This window comes from Onychostoma macrolepis, chromosome 12 (assembly GCF_012432095.1).
Source record: "Onychostoma macrolepis isolate SWU-2019 chromosome 12, ASM1243209v1, whole genome shotgun sequence".
NCBI lineage: Eukaryota > Metazoa > Chordata > Actinopteri > Cypriniformes > Cyprinidae > Onychostoma > Onychostoma macrolepis.
In genome coordinates this window covers 15,025,422-15,051,369 of record NC_081166.1, presented here as the reverse complement: position 1 = coordinate 15,051,369, position 25,948 = coordinate 15,025,422, and the positions used below count along the sequence as shown (strand labels likewise).

Sequence of the window (25,948 nt, the reverse complement as noted above, 5' to 3'; positions counted from 1 at the left end):
CTCCGAAAACAACAAGATGCTGTGCAGTGCCAAATTCTGATCCCAACATTAGGAAAGAGTGGATGAAGTTTATTTTTAATGAAGTTTCAGACCGTGTCTGTAAGAGCTCGTTCCTTTGTTCACTTCATTTTACCACAGATTCATTTACAAACAAGACACACATTGACATACAAAAACTGCAAAACTGTTAGCCAATCATAGCAGTGCGCATTTACTTCCAAGTCTACAATTCGCAATGCCTATTCAAACAGAGCATTCCAATGAGGGGGGTCAAAACAGGACAGAAAATAGCCTATTATTTCTAAATTAGGACATATTTTGATGTAAAAATCTTGACAACTTTATAAGTGGACCTCAGAGAACCGTGTGTACAAAATAAAAATAAAGGCAGTTCAAGACCCCTTTAAAAGTTATTTAGGATACTTTTATGCATTATTTAGCGTAGATACAGTACACAAGTTTAACTTTTGAGGATACTAGTGACAAGTTAGTTTTTTTCCCCTACATTATGGCTGCTGCTGAGAGCTGACCAACCAGCTGATTAAGGCAGATATTTTAGGCTAAATTTCATTAACACAGTTGAGAGAATTAAGCAGAGATATGATGATAAAATGACTCAGAACATTCACAGAGCATTTTAAACTTGCATGTACTGTATAAAGAAGCTCACTGTCTGGTCCCTGACTTCAGTCTTTAAAACAAACTTTTGAATTCCACTTCTGCTCTGGACAGATGATGGTCCTGGCTGTAAAATCTGTTGCGCACGATTTAGATTTGGCTGGGCTGTCCACTCTCTCAAATCCATCAATCATTTTCAATCTCTATATTTGACAGAGCTCTGACATCCCGTCCCCAGTTTTGCCGTCTTCTCTTTCCTCACCTTTGTTTTCCAGACATTGGATGTGCGGCAGCGCTTTCCTCATCAATAAAAAGTAAATTAATAACGCTGTCTAAATTCCATAATGCAAGGTCTACCACATGAATTCTGACGTGACCATGACCATCCGTCTTCTGCCCCTCAAGTATTGATTTAGTGGTGATGGAAAATAAAAGACCCTACACTGAAAGGAAAAAAGTCCTTTGCTCTCAAAGTCAGTTTTTAGCACAAAGCTAAGTGGGCACATGGGAGGCCAGAGCATGAATTAGTGGCTTCATTCATCTTTAGCAGATCTGTGGCTTTCAGCGTGCTCCCATGTGACATCCCGTTGGCCCGAGTGTGCTCAGTGGGATTCCTGGAGCATTCTGTCATTCACTCCACACGTACATGCACACATAAAGACTACCAGACTGACTACTACAGTATAGAGCGCTGTAGCCACAGGCTTCTATAATAAACTAATCACATTGTATCAACACACAGAGGGTGTAAGCTTTCCTCAAGCAGAAGAGGCAGTGCCATGGAAAAACCGCATGTTTCACTGAGACAGTCCCTTTTCTGTGTTCCTGAGGAATGAAAGGAAAGAGGATGAAAACAGTCTGGTGGTCCTACGGGTCATGTGATTGGCACACGCGTTAACAGATTCTTTATTTTGTGTAAATAATCTTGACTTGTGAAGTAATTGTAGTATTTATTTCTCTTTGACTGTCTGATCTTGTGCTCTTGGTGACATGCCGGTAAGTTGAATGCACAAAATTGCCTGAAATTTCATGGTTGGATGTTTCAGTACCCAATCTCTGTTGGAATATAATATGGAACCCTTCATATTGTGTAATACTGGTGTGCTTAAAAGTAGCAGTAAATCACAACTGTGTTTTTACTTGTCTGTCCCAGGTTGTGGATAACCTGTCTGTTTTTACTTACTGCTCGTAACGGGCCGGTCTGATTTAACTGCCGCAGATTCACTTTAGGGCGCTTGTTAATGCACAAACTATGATTTGTTGGCTCATTTTCATTTTTTACCCTGCACGGTACAAAAATCCATCTAATGATTAATGCTTTTCTGGGCGTGTTGTGAGTGCCAGTAATTCTTTCTTACACTTCTGGCTTTAAAAGTGCAAAGCAGCCCTGCTTTGAGGTGCTTTTGACTGCACTGCTGGAGGTCTCAAGTCTGATTTCACCTTTGGCAAGGTTTAGTGCTAAAATGTTTACATTTGGCCAATCAAGCTCCAGACAGTAGCGCCTACACTAGAGTGAGGTCATGTGTCCTGCCACCAGCAGCATTATTATAATTCTACAGCACGTAACAGACCAGGTAGGCCATCATATCCCTCATTCAGATCCCTCCAAGTTACTCAACAGCCCTTTCTACACGTGATATTAACATTTCAAGTGATAGGAATTGCATTGTGATAAAGCATTATTATTATTTTTTTTTAGCTCAATGCTTAATGCTGATTATTTGATCATCAAATAATGCAAATCATTTTTAATGATTTACACATGTACAGTATTTAGTACTGACCACTTGGTTCACCCAAGACAGCTGTTAATACCAGGTGTAAAGAGAAGCAGTGGTTGTCCAACACAGTACTCAAAATCCAATATAGGTTATGATATTTCCTGTATTTCTGCTGTAGTTATGACAAAAAGTTTGAAAACAAGCAGCTAGAAACTAACAGTATTGATATGTGAAAATGATTAGCCATGCACAATTAATTTTATGATTACAGAAGTTGTACTGTATAGTCTATAAATTCAGTTAATACATTAGTTTTATGTGTTTTAGCAGATTAGTTTATATTTAGATTATTTTAACTATTACGAATTAGTTATTAATATATGTGACCCTGTACCACAAAACCAGTCATGAGGGTCATCATCAACCTGAATAAATAAACTTTGATGTATGGTTTGTTAGGATAGGACAATATTTGGCCGAGATACAACTATTTGAAAATCTGGAATCTGAGGGTGGAAAAAAAAAAAAAAAAGTAAATAAAAATAAAAATATTGAGAAAATCGCCTTAAAGTTGTCCAAATGAAGTCCTTAGCAATACATATTACTAATCAAAAATTAAGTTTTGATATATTTACGGTAGGAAATTTCCAAAATATCTTCATGGAACATGATCTTTACTTAATATCCTAATGATTTTTGGCATAAAAGAAAAATCAATCATTTTGACCCATACAATGTATTGTTAGCTATTGCTACAAATTTACCCGTGCTACCTATGACTGGTTTTGTGGTCCAGGGTCATATATGTATATAGGATTGTTTATAAGAAATAATATATAGTTTGTTAATTCTTTAAAAATGTAGTCAAATTATATTACTAATTATGTCATAATCAAATGTAACAATAACATTGATTTTTTTTCACTTGCGCTGACTTGTTTAATTTCTTGTACCCTGTTTAATATCAGCCCAGTACTTGAATTAAATGTCTGCACCTCTGAGATTCTACAATCCCAAATGTCAAAAGCAAAGCCTCCAGAATATCAGTAAAAGAGCTTCTGAACGATGGCTATTTCGCTCCAAAGAGGAAAAACTCACGTTATGCTGTCAGTTTTTATAAGTCCAGTAGTTTGTCTAATCTTCAGGCCTGGATTAAGCCATCTGTTATGGTGGAGACCTCATAGGACCTTTGATGGTTAGCAATTGTTTGACTGGAAAGTGGAGTGTTTCAGTGAACTACACTGGACGTCAGAGCATCTAGAGAAACATATATTACCATCATAGAGCGATTCCCAGGCACATCTCTCTGTTTTATTGTCTTTTTATTGCTTTGGATAGACGACAGAGAGCAAGAGCCCTATTTGTAATGTGATGTGCATGTGCACAAAGATTCAATGTTGATTCAATTATGTTGGCCAATCAATCATTTTCCAGGAGCAAAACAAAGAAAGAAGCGGAAAAGTTGCAGTCTGGCCCAAGTTTTCTTTTTTTTTTCCCTGGAGAACTAACCTCTTTTGTTTGATGACTGACTGTATAATTGAAAAAATTGTTTTGCTGTCAGAAGACTTATTTAGAGATAAGGCCTCTATCAAACTCTAGTTCTGGTCTTTTGACTCAGTTCTCCTCGCTTAAAGAGCACTGAGCTCTCTTAATGTGTTGTAAAGTGACTCCTGCTCACCACAAGTCTCCCGCCGTTGAGTTTAAATCCAGACATCAGGGTTATATCAAAAATACAAACACATAAAGACATGTTTAAAAATGAGTGAGTTAGGGAGTAAATCAGTGTATGAAGGGCCAGGGGCCTGCCTGTGGAAAGTGTCCGTCAGCATTCGGATTTATGAAGCCATCATAGCACTCTTGTACGAGTGCTGCCCCGAAATACCCACTGGCAAAGTGATGCTACATTGCCTGCCAAGTTTACATGTGTAATTGTGGATTCCCTAAGAGAAAATATGCCACATTAAGTGTAAGAGAGAGAGTGTGTGAGTGAGAGTGCAACAATTATTAAACCTGTCATTTGGCCATAGGCATGAGGCCGCGGGTAATCACAGCCATATGCTGATATTCAGACCAACAGCATGATTGCAAGTGTATTGCTAAATTAAAAGGGAGTAACTTATACATTTATACTTATACTTATACATTTAGTATTTGAACTAATTATTTGAGTGAATGATTCAATAACTCATAAAAGCACCAAGGCTGCATCCAAAAAGGTACTTCTTTTGAACAAGCAATTATTTTGTGACCCTTAAAAATATGCTTTATATTGTATGAATGTGTGTAGAATGAATGTAATCTGAGCGTATACATTAATCATGGCCTCATGTATGGTGGCTGAGAGGTTCTGCAAATTAAAAAACATGCAAATAGATAAAAACACCAGCAAATTAAGAAAACATCAATTCATCAGTTTGACAACACATGCTGCAAATATTCTCAACACAACACAACCCAACCATATGCACAGACCACATCGCAAATATTTAAGTGAACCGCAACAAGTGACGAATCTGTCTGGGACAAGCTTATCAGCGTCTACTCTTGATCATATGATTCCTTAGCTTTTTTGGATGTGATATATTAATATGCTGGATATTATATATTAGCCTAAATAAGCTGATGAAATACACAATTACTGTAACTGTGGAACGTTATGTAAGCTGGCTAACTTCCTTTACAAAAATGAACCATGGTTTTACTATGAAAAATAAAAAACATGGTTACTATTATTAAACCATGGTGACCACAAATAAACCATGGTTTTGCTACACCATAGTTTAACCATGGTATTTGTGCAGCTGTGGTTATACAAATTGCAATCAATACACCAAAAAACATGGTTACATTTTTACTATAATAAAACCATGGTTAATTTTCATATGGGTTGTTGGGGTTCCCTTGAAACATTTCCGTTGTGGTCTGTGCTACTTGCAATGCTTTTCTGTATTTGGTCGCATTGTGCGTATCCGCAGCAGTTGTGTTGCTAGAATTTGTAGCGCATTTCTGTATTTTGAGTATTTGCAGCATGTGTTGTCAAACCGATGAAAATGTTTTCTTAGTTTTCTGGTGCTTTTTCTATTTGCATGTGTTTTCTTACAGTTCTTCTCAATCGATTTGACACTTTTCTCCAATGCAATGTACTTGTTCTCAAAACAATTAGCACAGCCACCCAAACACAAAATTATCTTAACCAAACAGTTCAACTTTACTGCAAAATGAATCTATAGTTGTCCTAAGACAAGAATGGGTATTGTTTTGGTTTTAGGACAACTTTGATGAAAGGTTTTGATCCACTTCAAATGTTGACTACTGTATATCTACTGTTTATATCACACACACACACACACACACATTTACATCTGGAAGAGAATTTCATTGCATTTTATCTACACTACATATTTGCTGAGCTTGCATCATGGGAGAAAAAATGTAAGAAGGTTGAATCCATGCTTCACAAGCTCCTGTCTCAACATCTCCACAGGCATCTTCCTTTGTGTCTTATGATGTTGTTAAAATATGTACTAAAAATGTGTCCCATCAACAATCATAGCACAACACTTACTGTAAAATCTACAGATTTTACTTACTGTAAAATCCTCCTCTCTTCTTCTTTTCTCTCATTACACCCCTTTCTCTGCCCACTCCACCACCTTGTAGACTTACACCTCTTTCTTTATCGCCCCCCACCCCTGTTTTTATTTTTATTTGTATTTTATTATTATTATTATTATGCAAATTCGTTCTTGCTCTTTGTATACTTTCCCTTTTATTATTACTCTAAAGCAATTGTGATAAATGTGTAAACGATTAGGAAAACTGCATTTCCTGTGTTGAGTGTATGATTAACCGAATAGTTATCAGCTTAGGGCCAATCGAAAATATACCATGCTCATTTGATAGAATGATAAATTACAGAGTTTTGTTTGTTGTGTTTGGACAAATGGTACATAAATGTTTGTGATTTGTGTAAAACATTTTTTCAGATATGTTAAAGTGTTGATTGGTTGTATTAACTATTGTGAAAACATTTGAGAGTTTTGTCCACATTGTTTTGAGAAAATTATTTGCATGATTTGTAATTTGTATGAAATGAATGAAAACGTGCAATCTGTTTAGGACAATTACAAAGTATTCAGATCACTGTTTACTGTTTTGAGAACAGTGACCTGAGTTTGGAGAAATGTGTCAAATCGATTGAGAAAAACTGTAAGTTGCTGCATGTTGAGCTCTCTCAGCCACCGTACTCATAAGATAGTAAAGTGTCCATTGGATGCACACTATGAAATCTCAAGAGGTGAGGACAGACTCCGAAATCTTGCCAAAAGTAGTAAGTCATCTGTTGTGTTTTGCCTACTACTGTATATGGTAGGAAAGTATGCATATCATGCAGCAATTGTCTTGTTTCTTTCCTAAATAATTCAGCATTTCTGAATGACTTGTTTGAGTGAATGATTCAATGACCAGTGTTGGGAAGGTTACTTTGGAAATGTAATAGGTTACAGATTACAAGTTACCCTACTTAAAATGTAATAAGTAGTGTAACTTTTCAATTACTTTATTAATGTAACTGATTACTTTTTGATTACGTTTCTAAATTTCTAATGTTTTCAACTGTTAATCATTTTCAAACATGTAAAGCAGACAGGGTTAACCTTCCAGTACTACTCAACACTGATTCCAGTCAGACTTTCGAAATCCTTCATCACTTGAATTAAGATTATAATATTTTAATTTTAAGGGAGACATTGGATGCCAAATATCTTCATTTGCATATAAATGTGTCTTGGCAGTGTGTGGACACAACCACCCTACAATGATAAAAATGTTAAAATTATAAAAAGGCCTTTTTTTATATCCCCCAAAAACCTAAACAGTCTCAATTATCAAGACATTTTGATTCTGGAGTGAATAATCAGACCTCTCTTCCACCTTCAATACCACGATTGAGGTGAGACCCTTGAGCAAGGCACCGAACCCCCAACTGCTCCTCGGGCGCCGCAGCAATATGGCTGACCACTGCTCCAGGGGCCTCATTTATAAAATGTTGCGCAGAAACCGTCCTAAATTTGATCTTACGATCGTTTCTCAGAAACGCGTACGTGCGATTCATAGAATGAACGTACGAACAGAAAACGAGCGTACGCGCCTATTTCAGATGTGAAATCTATGAATTACAAATTATCTTGAACTTGCGCGCAATTGAATGGTTTCAGCTCTCTGCCTTGTAAACAACTCCTAATTAATATCATTAACATATAAAATATCACCAATCATCATAATTTAGAACAGCGACCTGAGTAATTCTGCATTACTCCGACAATAAAAAGTGCGTACGTCTGCTCGGACCCTGACGTGACGCTAAGCACTTTTCCACTCAAGGATGAATCAGTACCCATTGTTCATGATCCAGCTGCACCTCCAGAAGAAGTAAGTTTCACACTTTTTTTTTTTTTTTGGATTATTTGCGAATCGCGTATGCTCTTCCACAGAAGAGAGGGGCGGGGTTAGCAGAGCTCATTAGCATGTAAAGAGATATGCAGCGAAACGAGGTGCTGTGAACAGCTGTTTTTGACAAGGTAAAAAGGGTGTTGTTATTCATGGCCACTGAGACCATTTCGAGAAGACCCTAAAGAATCATACCAACTTGTGGAAAATGGGCATCCGATGTCCCCTTTGAAGCACTGCCACCACAAAATCAGACTTACTTTAAAATCATTCTGAAGTTAAATACAGATTTAAAATCATAACAAGATATAGTTTAATAGCTATGATACTGTTTTTGAAATCAAATCTTTGCATAGCTATGACAGGAAACACTGGCTTTGAAAAAAAAAAAAAAAACAGTTAATCTAAAAATAAAGCATATAAATAAACCTATATAGGAAATATAAGAGTTATCGGATAAGCATGCTATAAGCTTCTGAAACATTGTATTTCATATTTTGGAGCAGTCACTGCAATTTATGAAAGAAATCAATTAAAAATCAGATGTAACCCCCTTTGTAATCCTTAACATTTTCATAAGTAACTGTAATTTAATTACACATTTTTTCTTAGTAACTGTAACTAATTACAATTATTTTTATTTTGTAATTAAATTACGCAATTCCGTTGCATGTAGTTACTCCCCAACACTGTCAGTGACTCGCTCATAAAGGCTGTAACTTGTTTCATTGCTGAAAGTGTTTTGAATGAATTGGTTGAATAAATGATTCAGTGACTCTCTCATAAAGACAATTACTGGATGTAACCCGCAGAAAGAGTCATTGAAAAATCTTATATCACTGAAAATTTTATATCAGCACACTCAGAACAGTATCAAATCTGACTCCCCTGTTACACCCCGCTACGGTTAGGATTCAGATTAGGTGTGAGAGGAACTGAGAGCGAAGCGTTCATGACTGATATATTACAGACATAGAGATGGTTGAACTAACAGCAGCCCAGGAAAGAAAAAGGGAGACACTGAGAGCAAAGTGAGTTGAGGTTTTGTGTTACAGATGGTAATTTGTAAATCATAAGCCCCATTCAGAGGTCACATTTAAAACACCGTGACTCTAGGCGGATGGAAACTTTTGTCTGTAATTTTTCATCGTGATATGATGCGCTAATATGTGTTACTGTCAGTTTAGTTGTAAATATTGTCTGCCTGAAAACATTTGGCAAGCGGACATAGGCATCTAATATGATTTCTGTGTATTTATCATTGTATAGTCTAGAATACATCACAAAACGTACCCAGAGACCAATATTTTGAGTTGGAGTCTAGACGGTTTGTTTATTGACAACAGCAGGTTTATCCAAAGTGGAGTCGTCGCTGTTACCTTTAAATTTTTTAAGTGCTTTCTTTTGACTCCATGCCACACACACACAAATGAAGAACACTTCATCAACAGTGTATCGGAGAATATGAACGGCTGAAGCGCGTGAGGACGTTGCTTTCTTTCTCTTGCTGTCCCTCTCAGCCAAACCGCATTCCAGCTGCAGCTGCCATCCCTTCCATCTGCTCTACTGACGCGGTTCCACTTCACTGTACTGAGGAATTTATTTAACTTTCGGTTTAGAAATATTAGACAGAGAAACATGGGCCCTGAGGTTTCGCCCCCTCCTCTCCGTGTCTTTTATGTTTGATCTTGTCATTATGTGCTGTGTGGTTCGGGCTCCTGATTTGTAATATATTTCTGCTGTCATAACCACTCGTGGCATGGCACTTCTGACCTGGCAAGGACTGATCCGGTTCAGACATGAAAGTCAGTTATTCTAAACAAAACACAGGAGTATAGCAGCGAATGTACTTGATTTAAGAAAGGAGAAGTTTAGACAGAACGAGTGGAAGTCAGATCGTTTCTCTTTGTCCTGTTTCATAGCGAACAGAGGAAGAGAATATAAACTCTGGACAACTGACATTATTAAGTCAAAATAAAAGTAATTATCTAATACTATAAAACAGTGTTTCCCAAACTTTTGTCTCATTTACAATCTCTAAGGCTTAAGTAGCCCTTCACTGACAGCCAAAATTTTCCTTTAACTATTTATATTGCTAACAATATTATTATTATTATTATTAATAATAATTTATTTTTTTTTAAAACAAGAAACTAAAATACTTCAATGTTACTGTTTTTATTCTTGTTATTTTCCAACCATTGCACTCAAATATACAATTTGAAGTTTTCAAAATATTGCTTTTGTTTTCTATTTTCTATTTTACAGTTTGTATCTCCCATGTGAGCAGCATGCATAAGATATGAAAAATTTACTTTGATGCCTTGACCTGAGGTCGCTTGAAATGCGTATTTGCAAGGGGTAGTGTTTTCTCTCTTTTTTTTCTCAGAAATATGTCCGTATCACTCATCTGTATCCCCCAGGATACAATGAATGAATTAATGAATAAATAAATAAATCAATAGATATATAAATACATTTTTAAAAGAACTTTAACTAGATTATTATTATTATTATTATTATTAGGGTTAGGGTTATTATTATTATTGTAACACTTTAGTACAGGGACCAATTCTCACTAATAAAGTTGCCTATTATTAACATATTGGCTGTTTATTAGTACTTATAAAGCACATATTCTGCATGCCCATATTCCCATATTCTACATCCCTAATCCTAACCAATGCCTAAACTTAACTATCTTACTAACTATTAGTAAACTGCAAATTAGGAGTTTACTGAGACAAAAGTTTGTTAATAGCGAGAATCTGACCTTTAAATAAAGTGTGACCATTATTATTATTATTATTATTGGTTTAACAAAATCTATTCTCATGATGTAGCCTCAGATTTAAAGTCATACTTCTCCTTTTTTGGGCCACGACACATTCAGTGTGAGTGGAAATTCCAGCAGTGTCTGATTAATCCCTTTTCCGTAAAACATTTCTGTTATATGTCTTCACAGAGCGCTACACAAAGCAGCATATTGTGCATTTGTATTTTAATAACACGCCTTTGAAACCGCTTATTTTCTCTCTTAACATTTCTTGTGGTTACTTGGAGGTTCACAGTATGAATTAAAGACAGGAAATGTTTTGAGCACCTCAGGTTAGTGCGCTGAAGTACGGCCACAGAAACACGCTTGCATCCGTGCTGCTCTGAAGAGTGAAGTCTTAGCCAGAATAAAGGAAGGAGTGAGATTCCTTGAAACATCTGTGAATCTGGAAGAATAATAAGAGCTACAGGAAAACAATGCCAACTACCATCTTCTCTTCTCAAATGAAAACAAAAAAGATCTAAAGGAAATAATCCATTAGGAAACATAATGCAATGGATCAAACTTATTATGTGACTCAGACTATTGTAGTTTTTATGGCATTTATGCACATAAAAGATATTAAAGAAAAATCTTAGAATATATTACATTTCTAAGGTCAATCAAGCTCTGGTTAAGGAAAACGTTCTCTTATGGCTTTGAAAAATTGCCATGTTTTTGGAAATCCTAAAAGTCGGTAATTAAAAAAAAAGGGGTTTTCAAGAGAAGTTTCTTATGCTCTTATGCTTAATCAGAAACACAATTAAAACAGTAATATTGTAAAATGTTATGACTATTTTAAATATACTATATTGTAAAATGTCATTTATTCCTGTGATGACAATGCTAATCTGTGTCACATGATCCTTCAGAAATCATTCTAATATGTTAATTTGGTATTCAAGAAATGTTTCTTATTATTATCAGCTTAATATTTTTGTGGAAACCATGATGCATTTTATTCTTTGATTATGTTACCTTACTCGTTTTTTTAATAGTGTATATTAGTGCCTAACAAAGGGAGTAGCACAGGTAAGAAATGCAAAAAGTAAATGATTTATGAAGAGGAGTTATGCATTCTGGTGTAACTGTTTAAATATAAGGTTTTATCATATTTTATAACAATACATTTAATCATTAATTTATTATAGATTAAATAAAGTAAATGAGAGATTCTCCTGCCACCTGTAGGATAAATAATGTCTTTGCAATAGGGCTGTCAAATCTATTAATCGCGATTAATCGCATCCAAAATAAAATGTTGTGTTTACATAATATGTGTGTGTGCTGTGTATATATGTATGTATAAATACACACACATACATGAATATACATACATAAATCAATTATATATATATATATATATATATATATATATATACACACACTCATTTTCTTTGTTGTGCATAATGGACAAAATATGTAATAAATGTACATTTATAATCAGTATAGGGTTGGAATAGTATCTGACCCAGTGGCTAATCAGTGCTCAGGTTCTGGACTCTGTATCAGCATATGTCTCCATACAGGCAATTGATAATTAATGAAGCAACAGACCATCGAGGCAAAGTAACTAATTATTCCAATATGGGACACGGGTCAAATTTCTTCATCTGACTGAAGCACTTTTTCCCTGTTCAGATGATTTTTGGGATTTCTTTGTGCTCAGGTTGTGTGTGTGTGTGTGTGTGTGTAGCGTTTGACAGCAACTTGGACCTCTCGTCTGATGAGAAGGGTGGAGAGACGTCTGGAGTGTGTCACACAGCTGGCCGGTCCAGCATCCCAACCTGTTCAGCTAGATAATGGGTGAGATCCACAAAACCTGCTCAAACATTTCAGCAAATGGCCTCGATGGAAAGTTCTGCTCAGAGCGCTGGTCTTTGCCAGCCTGCTTAGAGAGAAACCGGGGAACAGAGGAGAGACAATAGTAGGACAGAGAGAGCTTAAGAGAGACGAGGACTTGATTTGTGCCAGTGGCCTTTATGGTGGAGGTCTGATCATGATGTGATCTGAAAGCCATCCTCCCTCAATTTTTTTCATTCCATCAGCATCCCATTATATTTATAGTGCTAAATAATAGTATAACAATACCTCAGCAAAGTTTTACATCCTTGTTTATGTGTATTAAGCACTAAAAATGAAGGCTGAAGCTCTTTCTCTCTCTCTTTCTGTTCCTCATGCCTCACCCACATTCTGCATGACTGGCATGTTTAACCATGGATTCCACATTATTTAGAACCAGGCCAAGCAGCATGCTAGAACCATTAACGTGAAAAGGGATGCTGGAGTAGATGAGAGAGATAAATCAAGACAGAGAGATTGGAAGCTAAACAGTCAGGAAATCTTTTTATTCATCTTTCGTTCGTTGTTGATATTCTCTCTCTTGTGTTGATGTTCTTTTGTACGTTTTTTTGTTGTTTTTTTTAGACTGTTCATTGACAACAAGGTTAGCAAGAGTGTGTGGGCATTGTATGTGGCCACAAAAAGTGTTTGAAAAAAGTGTTTTTCACTTTGTTTTAAAACACATGAATGTCTGTGCTTTATAGAACAAAAATATCTAGCTAAATAACATTTTATTTTAGAAAGTGCACCCTTTAATGCAAAATATCTCAAGAAAGTCATTCCAGAATAAACTTGGGTTTTGACATTTTTTATGAGTTTCTAAACTGTATATGTGTTTGAGAGTGTATTATGGATAGATGATTTAGTTTGAGACCTAAAAAGCAGAAACTCTAACCTGATGCTGTTGTCAAGGTTCGTGGCTCAGCTCAAGAATAACTTTTTAGTGAAAATGAAATGCACATTAATGCTTCACTTTGTTTAGATGGCTGAGGCCTTAACTGATGATTTGTTTAGCTAAATGAAGAGCGCAGATTCATGTCTCTTTGTGCTGTACACAGTAAATAGCACAGCGAGCACTATGTGTCCATTCCCAGGATTTGTTCAGGATTAAACCCTTTAGGAAAGACCAGATCACACAGGCTTCCATTTCCAGCTCTGTTTGTGCTGTGTGGTGTTTTTGTATTTACTGGGCTGAAACCAGCGTGAAGGCAAACAAGGTCTCTGCCTCTGGCCAAGTTAACAAGACGGCTTTCAAAAAGATGCAGAGGCTAAAAAAAAAAATAAAAAAGAGGAGAAGATCGTCATCTGAACTCAGGTCAAGCCGCAGAGACAAATTAGTGAAATTTCATTTGTCTGTCTCAATGCAGTGTGAATTATTCATCTGAGGTTGGCCCTAAAACAGTTCTGTTAGGAATGTATTCATTTGAAATTCATGTTTATTCATAAAGTAACTGAAGTTAAAACTCAAATGGATACCCTATGTTTAAATGTTACTAATTATATTTTTGATCAGGTTTTATACGAAGAAGGATTTCAGAGGATTGTGCAGAAAGCAAATGCTAATGATGAAACGCCAAGCAACATCTTGTCATCAAAAAAACATTTTTATTTAATGTTCCGTTGAAGTAAACAAGGTTCCTGGCGTAAAACTGAACATTAAAAGAAAATCAGAGAATAAATGAGATATTATGCATTCCTTCATTGGATAAACATCCAGTCTCTAAAATAAAAAAAAAGTATATAACTTAACAATAAAAAAATCAGACTATTATTACAAGTTTGTTTTTACAGTCTTTAATTATTTGAAATGTTCTAAAGTGTGCACAAAATAGCTGTTTGTCTGTCAGGTTCCTTTAGAGCTGAGTGTGCAAGGGAATAAAAAAAAAAATTATAAAAAAAATACAGAATTAGTACAACTCAGATTGATGCTTTCTCTTCTCTTTGTTCTCTGCAAAGGCCAAAAGAGATTCACATGTGATTTGAATGGATTACAGAACCAAAAAAAAAAAAAAAAAAAAAATGAAAGGAAAATTAGATTTCAAAAGCAGATCAGATCATACATTTTCCCAGTTTTGTTAGGAAATTTTCTAAAAATGTGCTACACTACTCTGCTGAGCTGGAAAACATAGTGCCTATGAATTATAGTCTCAGTGGGTGTTTGTGAGTATTATTTTTAATACTGAAAAAAAGGCAGGAGGGTGTAGTCAGATAAGTGCATGCAACTTTTTGAACAAGTCTCTTTGGCCTTCTCACCACAAGCAAAAAAAAAAAAAAAGATAACCAACATAAGATAGTGTTACCTCGCTCACTTTAAAAGTGGCTTTTAATTCTCTAAATGACATACTTGGCATCCATAACATAGCATTGAACATAACTTCTTTCCATTCAGTCAATACAAGACTAACACAGCTTGGTTGAACCAAAGGCAAAAACACTAACTAAAAGAGATAAAACCGCAGGACAAACAAAAAGAGATTGCAAAAAAGTTTGGACGTTCACTGAATCAGAGATGTGGTAATACTGCTATGGTTTGTGTGTTTGTTTTTTTTTACATGGAAGTGTCTCTCATACTTCTTGTAAACAGCAATTTGCGAGTAATTCTAACCATCTGAGAGAGAAAAGGGGGTAAAACACGACTGGCCAAATCATTTACTGCTTCCACTGAAGTACCTTGTTCAGAGTAGAAACGTGAGAAGGCAACACATTCGGTTTAGCACTGATAATGGATTCATAAATATCCCTTTGGGTCACAGTCCTCGTCTCAAACAGATACAGACCAAACCTTGAAGTTCGTCTCTCTCTTTCTCATTGTTTGTCTAAGAAATGTGCATAACTGAGAGTGTATGAGTGGAAACAGAAACTAACCCAGCTAACAAAAACATGTTCTAGGAACATTTCATTACATTAAAAATGGTTATTTCAGAGAACATTTAAAACATCCAGTTTTTTAAAAACGTTGCAAGTCATTTTTTGGTTATGCAAACGTTAAAGGAACATTGCAATTTTGCCAACATTATAGAAATGTTCTCTGAACGTTTTGCAGCAAGTAGTAACATAAAAAACCTGAACAAGCAACTAGAACTTTTCAGAAATGAAACATTCCATGTATAAATAACGTTTTTGTGCTAATGTTATTAAAGACCACATAAATGAACAAACGTGCTTTCAAAAAGAATGTTTGTTGCCAAAGTTTGGAGAATGTTGCTTGTTAGCTGGGAAGGAAGGCCTGGAATTTGATGTTGGCTGACTGAACTTATCTCTCGGCTCACAGCTATTGTTGGCAGGTGACAGTTGAAGTTTTCCATTTTAGAGACAAAACAATGTTGTAGTCACAGCCACACGAGATTTTAAGACAAAACATGCAGAAATGGCCTTAGGTGCATGTCTTTGTGACTTGTGCTGATTTCATTTTAAGGTCATCAGCTCCTGTAGGCTGCTCCTGTCGTTTCAGCCGTTTTATTTCATTCAGAGAGGACATGAACTGTACATTCTCACTAATCTCTCCTTTGAGATGCATGAAGGCACTTTGGTGCGATACAATACAAATTTCTGATTAATATCAAAATAAGTTAACATTGCAAAAGTGTCTCGTTCAGAAATACTGTCGTTACTCATCAACACTTATCAAAAAAGCTTGTGCGACCCAAAGGAAATGCACAAATCGGTGAAACAAGTGCTGCATTTCAGGGCACTTCATCGTACTCATAATAACAATAAAAACAAACGAACCAAAAAATTCATTCTTTATCAGTACCACAAAGTAATAAACAATATTCAAAACAACTGAATTCCAAAAGTAGAAGAGCGGGATCTTCTGCGCATTAGTATTTGTGCAGGATAGGCACTTTAACAGTCTTGATTTCAGCTATATGTGAGGATTTCTGGATGATGCAGCTGGTGGTGGCGGCGGTGGCCGCGTCCTTGGGTTGAGCCAGGTTAGTGAGGGCCATGGCCGCGTTGATCTCCCTCCAGTATGTCTCGTCTTTCCGCTGTCCCTTCTCCTTCTGCATGCTTCTGTTGACATACGAAAGGCCTGTTACTGAAAGATGCTCAGAAGCTGCATTCAAAGTCATTCTTGCATACTAAATCTGAAACCAAAAGTCTGAAATAATGTGAAGGTTTTTTTTTATATATATATATATGCGTGGCAGTTCTGGTTATACGCACCTGTCAAATTTATTTGATCCGTGCTCCAAAGTCTCTGTAAATACAAGCACAGGACAAACCCGGTGTCAATAACAAAACACTGTATCTTAATGCTGGCAGATGTGAAAAGTCAGAGTAGGATTGTAAGTAAACATTCGAAGGACTTGTTTATGTGTAGATCTGTGCTACTTGTGTGAATGGAGAGAGATGCTTCAGTAACTGAGACTGTAAAGGCTTGTTTCCATTTACTCTGTGAATGGTGGAATCTTCCATATCCAGATGCTTGGCACAATGATAATGTGTTATTTGTTAAATGCAGAGGTCAGCAGCACACTTAAGGCTAATTACTTAATGATAATCACCAGTTCCTCTACAACACGCACACTCGCTTGCACAAGGGTGTGTACAGTACTGACAAATTATACATTTTTGCATATAACACACATGATTTAATTATATGTGATAGTAAAAATGAAATAATTGTCTTTTATATTGTCATTTTATGAAATCCCAAATATTAAATGGTAAATATAAAATATTTACTTTAGTTGATTTATACATTTAGTTGATACATTCAGTTAACAGCATTTTTTGTTTCTACCACAGAATAAAAAAGTTAATTGCCTTAATTTTTGAAAACTCTTGCTTCATTTCTTGAAATTCCAATTTATATCTTGCAATTTAAGGTATAATCTCACTTTTTTTTTTTTGAATTGTGATTTATATCAGAATTCAGACTTAATTTCTCCACTTCTGATTTTATATTTTGCAATTTCTTGTTTCTCAGGATTGTGGGTTTATAACAGTATATAGCAATTCTTAGTTTGTGTCTTGCAATTTTGAGTTAACGTCTTATAAATTCAGAATTCTGTGACTTTTTTCTTTGAATTGTGATTTTACATCTCGCAATCCTGCTTACAATTCTGACGTTCTCAGAATTGCGGGTTTATAACACCATATTTATCTATATTTCTTGCAATCCCATGTTTAATTTTTTTCCTCAGAATTGCAAGTTTATTTCTCTTTTAAGGAAGCCTAATTTTGTGAACAAAGGGATCTTTCTGTATCACAAATGCATATTTGTTCAAGAAATGTTTCGGTACATTCTATTTCATATTCATATTAGTGCACAAAAATAATGTACTGTACATTGACAAAAGGAAACGTTTGTTCCCTAAATGCATTTCATTATCGAGACTGATCAAAATTAGACAGATCCAAGTGATTTCAGCATTAAGTATTAAATCTATAATAAATTATGAGACTGCTAGTCTTGAATTGCAAGTACAAACTGCCCCAAATAACAAGCATGTCCTTTTTCCTCTTAATGCGCACACATAACCCTGCAATCTTGTAAAATGATTGTAAATAGAGGTATGATATTATGTCAGGCTGATTTCTCACTGGACATGACAGTTACGGTTTAACATGCCTCACACTTTCATCTAGAATGACTTTTACAGGCGCTGAATCATTCTGTAAATCCAGATCAGGGTAGTGTTAGTTCGATGAGTTAAACCCCATGCCTTTACTCCGGATATCTCGGTTCTCCCCCCTGAGGCAGCGCTTCTCATGCGTTCCCCTCATCCCATCCCAAACCTTGTGCTCACACACACCCCTTGGATCCGGAACGGACATTGGAGTTCTGCCTGAACACCTGCAGGGCCAAACAGCACCTAATCATCCCCAACGGCTCGTCTGAGCCGGTGTTAAACTTGTTTTTCCTTAAAAACCGTTCACATGTGCGCTGAATGGTAACTGGGTGTTGAGGAAAGGCCAGCAGCGGCCATTACCGCCTGAGGCGGGCGTGAGGCTGATTGGGAAATATCCTGTTGTGCTCGGCGTGTTCAGTAATAGTTTTACATGGCTAAGAATGAGTGTGTTAGTCAGAATAACAGTGAGCTTCTCCTCTCGAAACTCACAGATGTGTTTGGGGTTCAATTAAAAAAAGCGGAGTGTGTGAAACAAGTAGTTGATGCGACGATGGAATGATTATCTCGCCGTAATTCATCCAGTCTGCGTTTGATTTCTCTCAGTATTTTTCCGAATGATCCCATAATGTTCCTGTCACAATATTTAATGTCTTTTATTTTCTTTGACTGTATTTGTGTCAGGTTCACTGTGCTGATGTATCACTTTTCTCATTCTGCATTTACAGGATTTGGTTGTGGCGGTTGTCTGTTCTCTATTGTAGATACGTTTTTGCTTTCAGAGGGCTCTGTGATTTGCTGTTCTCATTGCACTTGATACAAACAACACATCTAGATCTGTTTTTTGTCAAAAGCAGATATTCAGTCCTTCGCTGCATATGCCATTAAACGTTGAAATTATTACACTGTTTTTTTCCCCCAGTATTAAGCTCTTCCAAGTTTGCTCTTTTCTCAGTCTCGTAACTGTCTGTTCTGTCTTGGACAAGCTCATTTATCAACGGCATGAATATGATAATAAATACAAACAACATAGACTGCTTAGAAACTGCAACTGTGAAAATCCAGGTTTGGTTTCCTAAAAATACCAGCTCCAGGACTGAATATGAATTTGATTTGGACAGCATTCAGAGTGTGTGATAGAGCTGCTGCTTTTGTCTGACATTATTACCACAGTGACAGTAGCTCAGTTTACTCTCTTGGCAGTTGTACCATACGGCTGGTTTCTACTGACAACCACTAGCCTAACAAATAAAGACAACAACATTCTCCCATCCTCACTCTTAAATCATGGCCGGTAATGGTATCTAATCTACTAAATAACATTGAATCTCTTGATGTTCAGGAATAGAAGAAAAGAAAGAGGGAGGGCGAGAGGTGAAGCCTCTAGAATAGAAACACAGATGGAATCTGGAAAACAGAAAGAAGAAAATAAAGAGAAATGCATTTTTTTTTCTGCATCAGTTATTGTTCAGAAATACAATATGCAATGACTTCAATACGTCTTGCATGATGAACATTTTAATTTATAAAAAGAAGTCATTCTGATATTTCTTGGGCTTAAGGTCAAGCATGTCTAGGTGGTGTAACTGTTGTGTTGAGATTTTAATAAGAAAAAAGGCTTAAACCTTTGATTTTTTTAAAGTATATATATATATATATATATATAGATAGATATATACATAAAAAAATGTTTGGTGCCATATGAAAGAAATACTTAAGTGTTTGAAATATTGTTAAAAAATAATAACTAACAATTGAACTGTATTTATCATAGTTCTGTTTCATCCTAAAAAAAATGTTTTACAATTTACACAATATTACACATATTATGCAGCACATAACATTTTAACTGTTTTTAACATTTATAATAATTGGCACCAAATCAGCATATTATAATGATTTCTGAAGGATCATGTGACACTGAAGACGAATTGAATTTTTTTTTTTTTTACTGTATTTTTGATCAAATAAATGTAGCCTTCATCAGCATAAGATATTTAAAAAATAATAAAAGAAAAAATATTTAAAAGAAAAATCCCCTTTGAACTCTATACAGATGCTGATGTCTGTCACTCATGTTGATGTGATGTGTCCAGCAGTGCTAAGGGGGCTTGTCTGCACGGTGCATTAAGCGACCCTCATTTGGGAGCAGACTGTGACTCCGCTCTCTCCCCCAGGGAAACTCTTGTTGAAAATTGGATGCAGACCCACTGCAATTTCCAAATGCTGCTGCCTAAAACATCTAAAACTCAGATTTTTAAAAACAATGGCTGCGCCAAAGAAATTATAAATCCTCTATAAATCAAAATGTGCTAGATGTTACTATTTTTCTGGTGTTTTTTAATCCGTTTTTGCAGCACTCTCTGCTACTGAACGGGTCTGTTTTGAAATGGCTCTATTAGCTGTGTGTTGGGGGACTTTTGTGATACTCTATATAAATGCTGCTAAAGAGGTCTGATGTGTTGAAAATACCCCAGTACACTTACCATCACCACAGGAAATGGGAAGAGAAAGTACAGAACAGAAAGAAGTGCTAAAAATGTCTATATCTCTGCAAGATACTGAGAGCTATGTCAGACCAGCAAACACCTGCAGCAGATGTATGGCCTCTGTACACTATATACTACTGCACAAACTGCTTTCAATTACACAGACAAATAATGGCATGTTAATGGATATGACAATGTTAATTTATTTGGTCTTGACAAACTAGATTTGCCTTGTACGTTGCGGCTGCTATGAGCACGTAAGATATGCTGCTGCTGCATGAATAGACATATACGGGTGGAGCTGGGGGAGGTGGAGGGTTTCAGAGAGACTTGCTGCAAAGACTGAAGAATCATTGGCTTGCTTGCTTCAGCAGAAACCAGTCAGCTTGTGCTGTGCAGTAAATTTTGTGATTGCTAGCAGATTGCATGCACAGTATCTATCTATCTATTAGGGGTGTAACGATACACATATTCGTATTGAACCGTTCGGTAGGAGGCTTTCCGTTCGGTACGTATTACAAACCGAACGATTCGTTGGACTAATCCTATTACAGCATATTATCCTATTAGTTTAGATTAGTGCGTGTGCGCATGGGAGTGCATTCTTTCACTGTCTATTATATTCAGTCTATTAAAATACATTTAGAATGATCACAAAATTCAAGATATGGGGGCAGAAAATGTATTTACATAATTTCATATAGTTAATCAATATCACAGAAGAGTGCCGTTTTTTTCTCTCCAAAAATCAGCATGATTACAAATGATTTTTACAACAGTTCAATAAGAAATACGTTAATTAATAGATTTACGTTTTAGACAGCATATTGCCTGTTTTTGCTCAATTTCGCCAACAAAAATAAATCCAAACACAGCCACAGTACTGTTTTGTGTCTCTGAGCAACATGACGGTGTTTCATTCCTGAATGAATTGCCTGTTAAATGATTCGGTTCAATCGCAATGACTCACTTGTTAACAGTGACTTGCTGCCACCTGCTGGCGGTTTTAATTTCACATTTAAAGTATCTTTTAATTTTTTTATTAATTTCAAACATCAGTTGCCAACGTTTTATGTTTAAAATATCAAAACATTATATATGCATTTGTAATTGTAGGTTAAAGCAGTACACGTCCCTCTGAGCTGCATTAAACAGTGTGTAAAAGCATCTAAATGCCATTCAGATGCAACTTCTATGCTTCCTCTGCATTGCAAAGATGAATTTTGTCGATACTGACTCCATTTGCTTGGTAACAGCCCAAATGTCTTATTGGCTGATTAAATGTAAAAAAATTTACTCAAAAGGTGATGCACACTTTTAGAAAAAAATAAATAAATAAAAATGCCCATAAAAAGGTAAAAATCTATTTAAACTTATTGGAAAAGATTAATCTGCTACATGCCAATAGGCAACATTAGCTGGAATACTTCAAACCGGAGCTGTTTTTGTTTTATATGCTGCTAAGAAGACACTTCAGAAGATGGGTCAAGTAGGCTATAGCTCCATCATTGTTCAAAGTAAAAAAATTGTTTTGGGGGTGTGTTAGAAAATGCTCTCATGCTTGGTGGTTCGAGAAACGCATTACTGCCAAAACAGCAAGTTCCGTCTGATCCAGTATATTTAAGGATGGTGTCAATATTGCCATTAATTTGAGCTGGATTCAGATCCCGAGAATACTGAACAAGAGGATTGCGCAGAACCTTTGCACGCACGGATATTGCAAGACATATTAGAGTGATAACGTTATTGTTGTTTTTATTTTTTTGTTTAGTTTTGTTTTTTTTGGCTAAATCACAATTTAGATAGGATGTCAACAACCGCTTAAAAAAAACTGCGTTTACTATGTAAAGATGTTATGTAATATAATGTAATCAAGGTAATATGTATTATGTTTTTGTTCTTTAATTCTAACATTATGACATGAATTGTAGTGAAACTGTTATACAGTTGAATTTATTTATAGTGTTTCCCACAGACACTCTGGGTGTATCCGAAATCGCCCCCTATACCCTCAAATAGGGCACTATTTGAGTGGACAGCTATTTTTAGTGGTGTCCGAAACCATAGTGGATGTTCTCGAGTGCACTCATTCAATCCCACAATGCACCGCAAAAACGAGTATACACCCGATGTACACTCAACCATAGACATAAATAATAAATAATAATATAATAATATTTTATATGTCTATGCACTCAACGGCTAGAAATAACCCATAATGCACTGTGAGAGTCGCGCGCCGAATGAATTCCCACGTCTCGCCAGAAGAGAGCGCCAGCAGCTGAATCATCCATTCATTTTAAAAGCGCTCGTCCACGGCGTAATACAACACAGGTACAAATTCATTGTAAATTGATTATTAAATTGTTTAACTATGGTTTATACATAATGTCCGTGACAGAGTTCAAGATAAATCCTTTAATCTTACTACTGGATCTGCCCGTTTCAAATTATTATTAAAAAGCAAGCAAAGAGGCAGTCCTTCCGGTGCACCCAGTGTCCGAATTCACTCACTCGTTTTCATTCACTCCATCAAGTGAACTATGAGTGGACTAATTCGGATACAGCCTCTATTTGTGGTGGCATATGCAAATTCATTCTCTGCCAGCTGGAGGCGCTGTTGTAGAGAGAGGTTTCCCCGGTAACGCTGTACACAAAGCAGCGCTCAGCTCACAAACATCGCCCCCTGGTGGCTGGCTGCATTGCAGGTCACAAACCCCACCCCCTCCAAGTAAACGAATGGGACTTGAGTCAAAATAAAATTAAAAATTACACTTCCAATACAATTTTCCGAAATATGGTTTTGGTCATTTAAGGTAGTTGTTATCACGCTGATATATGTCCAATTGTTCATTTTTGTGATAAGTTTCATTTTAGCTAGTAATTTGATGCTATAAAAACGGGGCGTGTCGTTGTGGTTGATTGGGTCTGCAGGAGTTTGGGCGGGAGTTTGATTCCGCGGCTCCACCTCACGACTCTACTGCGCAGACTCGGGCTCCAAATTACGTAATTTTCTCAAGATGACAGCAGCCACACTGAGATCCTTTGGCTTCACTTTTCTATAGTGGAAGGAAGCGGAGACGCGTCGTCCATCTTTTTTACATTCTGTCACAAATGCTGCTTTATCAGACATTACATGCAAGATGAAATTAAAATGACATCCAAAATTTTCTGAAATGATATAAAAACACCAGGTTTCGATTTTGAAACGTGCAGTGCTCATGTTTATTCAACGAAGTCAAAGCCTTTTGGAAAATCTATTTGTGGCGGTCAGTTTTGATATTGTGGCAGGTGCCACGAATAAATGAATGTATGGGAAACACTGTAGTCTCATAATTGAAGTGTAAATTCTGCAGATTACGTCATTGTCCAGTATTGTAGTGTCAGCAATTTATAAAAACATTTTCATAATTACATATTTTTTGTAACATACATATTTACATACATAATTATTCAGGTGCATGTGTGATAACTTGCGAAAACTTGACGCTACAGCAGCACTTCTTGTCTGATGCACTCAACCAAGCGTTCTAACCATGACCTCGCCCCTCCCCCCAGCCATTTGAATTTCCATAGGCGGGATTTATTTTAATGATATTCGGTTACACTTGATTTCGATAGTCCACTTTAGACATTCTACTAACTATAAGTAACTTTGTAACTACATGTCAACTAATTCTCATTAATTTGCAACTACATGTCTACCAACTCTCAGAGTAGACTGTTAGGGTAGGTTTAGGGTTAGTAGAAAAAGTTGACATATACTTGCAAAGTCTCTAATAGTCAGTATGTTGTATGTTGTGGACCCATCAAAATAAAGTGTAAGAAGATATTAAGCAGACAGTCTACCAATACTCTAATGACTGCTAGTTGACATGTAGTTGCAAAGTTACTTACTTTTAGTAGAATGTCTAAAGTGGACTATTGAAATAAAGTGTTGCCTGATATTCTAATTGGCCGCTTTGTGATATCACAACACCCAGAAAACAACGCTGTAGTCCAAATGAACCATTCATTGTAGTTTTTGAAAAGGGATTTTTTAAAAACAAAATATCTCCCTTTGGAGTGGACTTTGGGATTTGTAACTTTGTAGATCTTTTTATGCCCAAACATACACACTACACACTGACTAAAATTCAAAAAGTGAAAAAGCATAATAGGACCCCTTTAAATAAAAAAATGTGTAAAAATCAAGGAAATTTCTCTGGCATTTCTTTTTTTTTGCGAACCATGACACCACTGTATCGTATCAAACCAAACCGTGAATTTTGTGAACCGTTACAACCCTACTATCTATCTATCTATCTATCTATCTATATACGTTACAATGCATGACTAAACTAGATATTTTTTACTCACCTTCATATCATTTAAACCTGTATGACTTTCTTTCCTCTGAAGAAAGCAGATATTTTAAAGAGTGTTTCTATTGTTTTTATGCATATAATGAAAGCCAGTTTGGTCCAAAACAACACTGGACTTTCATTCAAATAAGCAAAAAAACTTTTTTTTTCAGAATGTCTACTTTTGTGTTCCACAGAGGAAAGAAAGTCACAAATGTTTAAAATGACATGAGGGTAAATAAATGATGAGAATTCTTTGGTGAATCATTCCTTTAAAGAGCCACATCCACACACATAAACACTGGATGATCAAAATTCACTAAGACACAAAACTCCAAGCAATGATCTCAAACCCTGCTTGTCCTTTAAGCAGAAATAATACTAGACCTTGCAGCCAACCTATTAAAGCATAATCAGGCCAGTCCTGTACTGTACTGTACTGTCCTGTCAGTACTCAGTAATCACGAGTATCTGGTGCAGATTACAAACTCTTAAGAGAGAAAACGGCCTTCTCATTGACTAACACAGAGAGCAAGCTGATCTTTCTGTCCCTCGATGGCAAAAGTTTGTGACATTAACAAAACTTGAATTCAAGGGTAGCTAATGTCTCGTACATGTAGAATATAGAAGGAAAACTCTACAGGCAGGGTTGAATGGACATTGGCGGTGTGGAGATCTGGGTAAAATATTACAGGTCTGTTTCCGTGCAAACTCTCAATGAACAATCATGACTGAGACAGAATGGCATCATGGTTGGCATGTCAGAGCAGACTGGGGCTGGAAATATACCTTTATCCGTCCGTTCATTTTTTCTTTTGATCATCCATCTATCAGCTGCGTGAAGAGAAGTGACAAATGGAATCTGGGCAAGATGTCATGACTTTTTGGCTACGGAGCCACGTAGACGAGAATGGAAAAGATGTCAATGTCAATCTGTGGTGACTGAGCGTGGCGCGCACTTCTTCTGAGTCGTCGAGAAACATCTCAGCATGTAGAACAAAGAGAAGCGGTTATAGTTCAACAAGATAACCTGCTAAAATGAGTGAACATCAGAAAATAACAGACAACGAATGTGTCACATTTATAATGCAACAAA

The 25,948-nt window shown here is 36.2% G+C and overlaps 1 protein-coding gene across 1 annotated transcript in view; it reads right to left on the bottom strand.

Moving 5' to 3' along the window:
• Positions 1–13,851: 13,851 nt before the first annotated feature.
• Positions 13,852–25,948, bottom strand: part of mkxa (mohawk homeobox a) — a 31,319-nt gene continuing 19,222 nt past the window's right edge. The window contains exons 6-7 of the mRNA XM_058793748.1: positions 16,612–16,645; positions 13,852–16,458 (exon numbers count right to left, since the gene is read on the bottom strand). Of these exons, the coding sequence (XP_058649731.1) occupies positions 16,266–16,458; positions 16,612–16,645 (227 nt within the window). The 3' untranslated portion in view covers positions 13,852–16,265. The remainder of the gene's footprint in view (positions 16,459–16,611; positions 16,646–25,948) is intronic.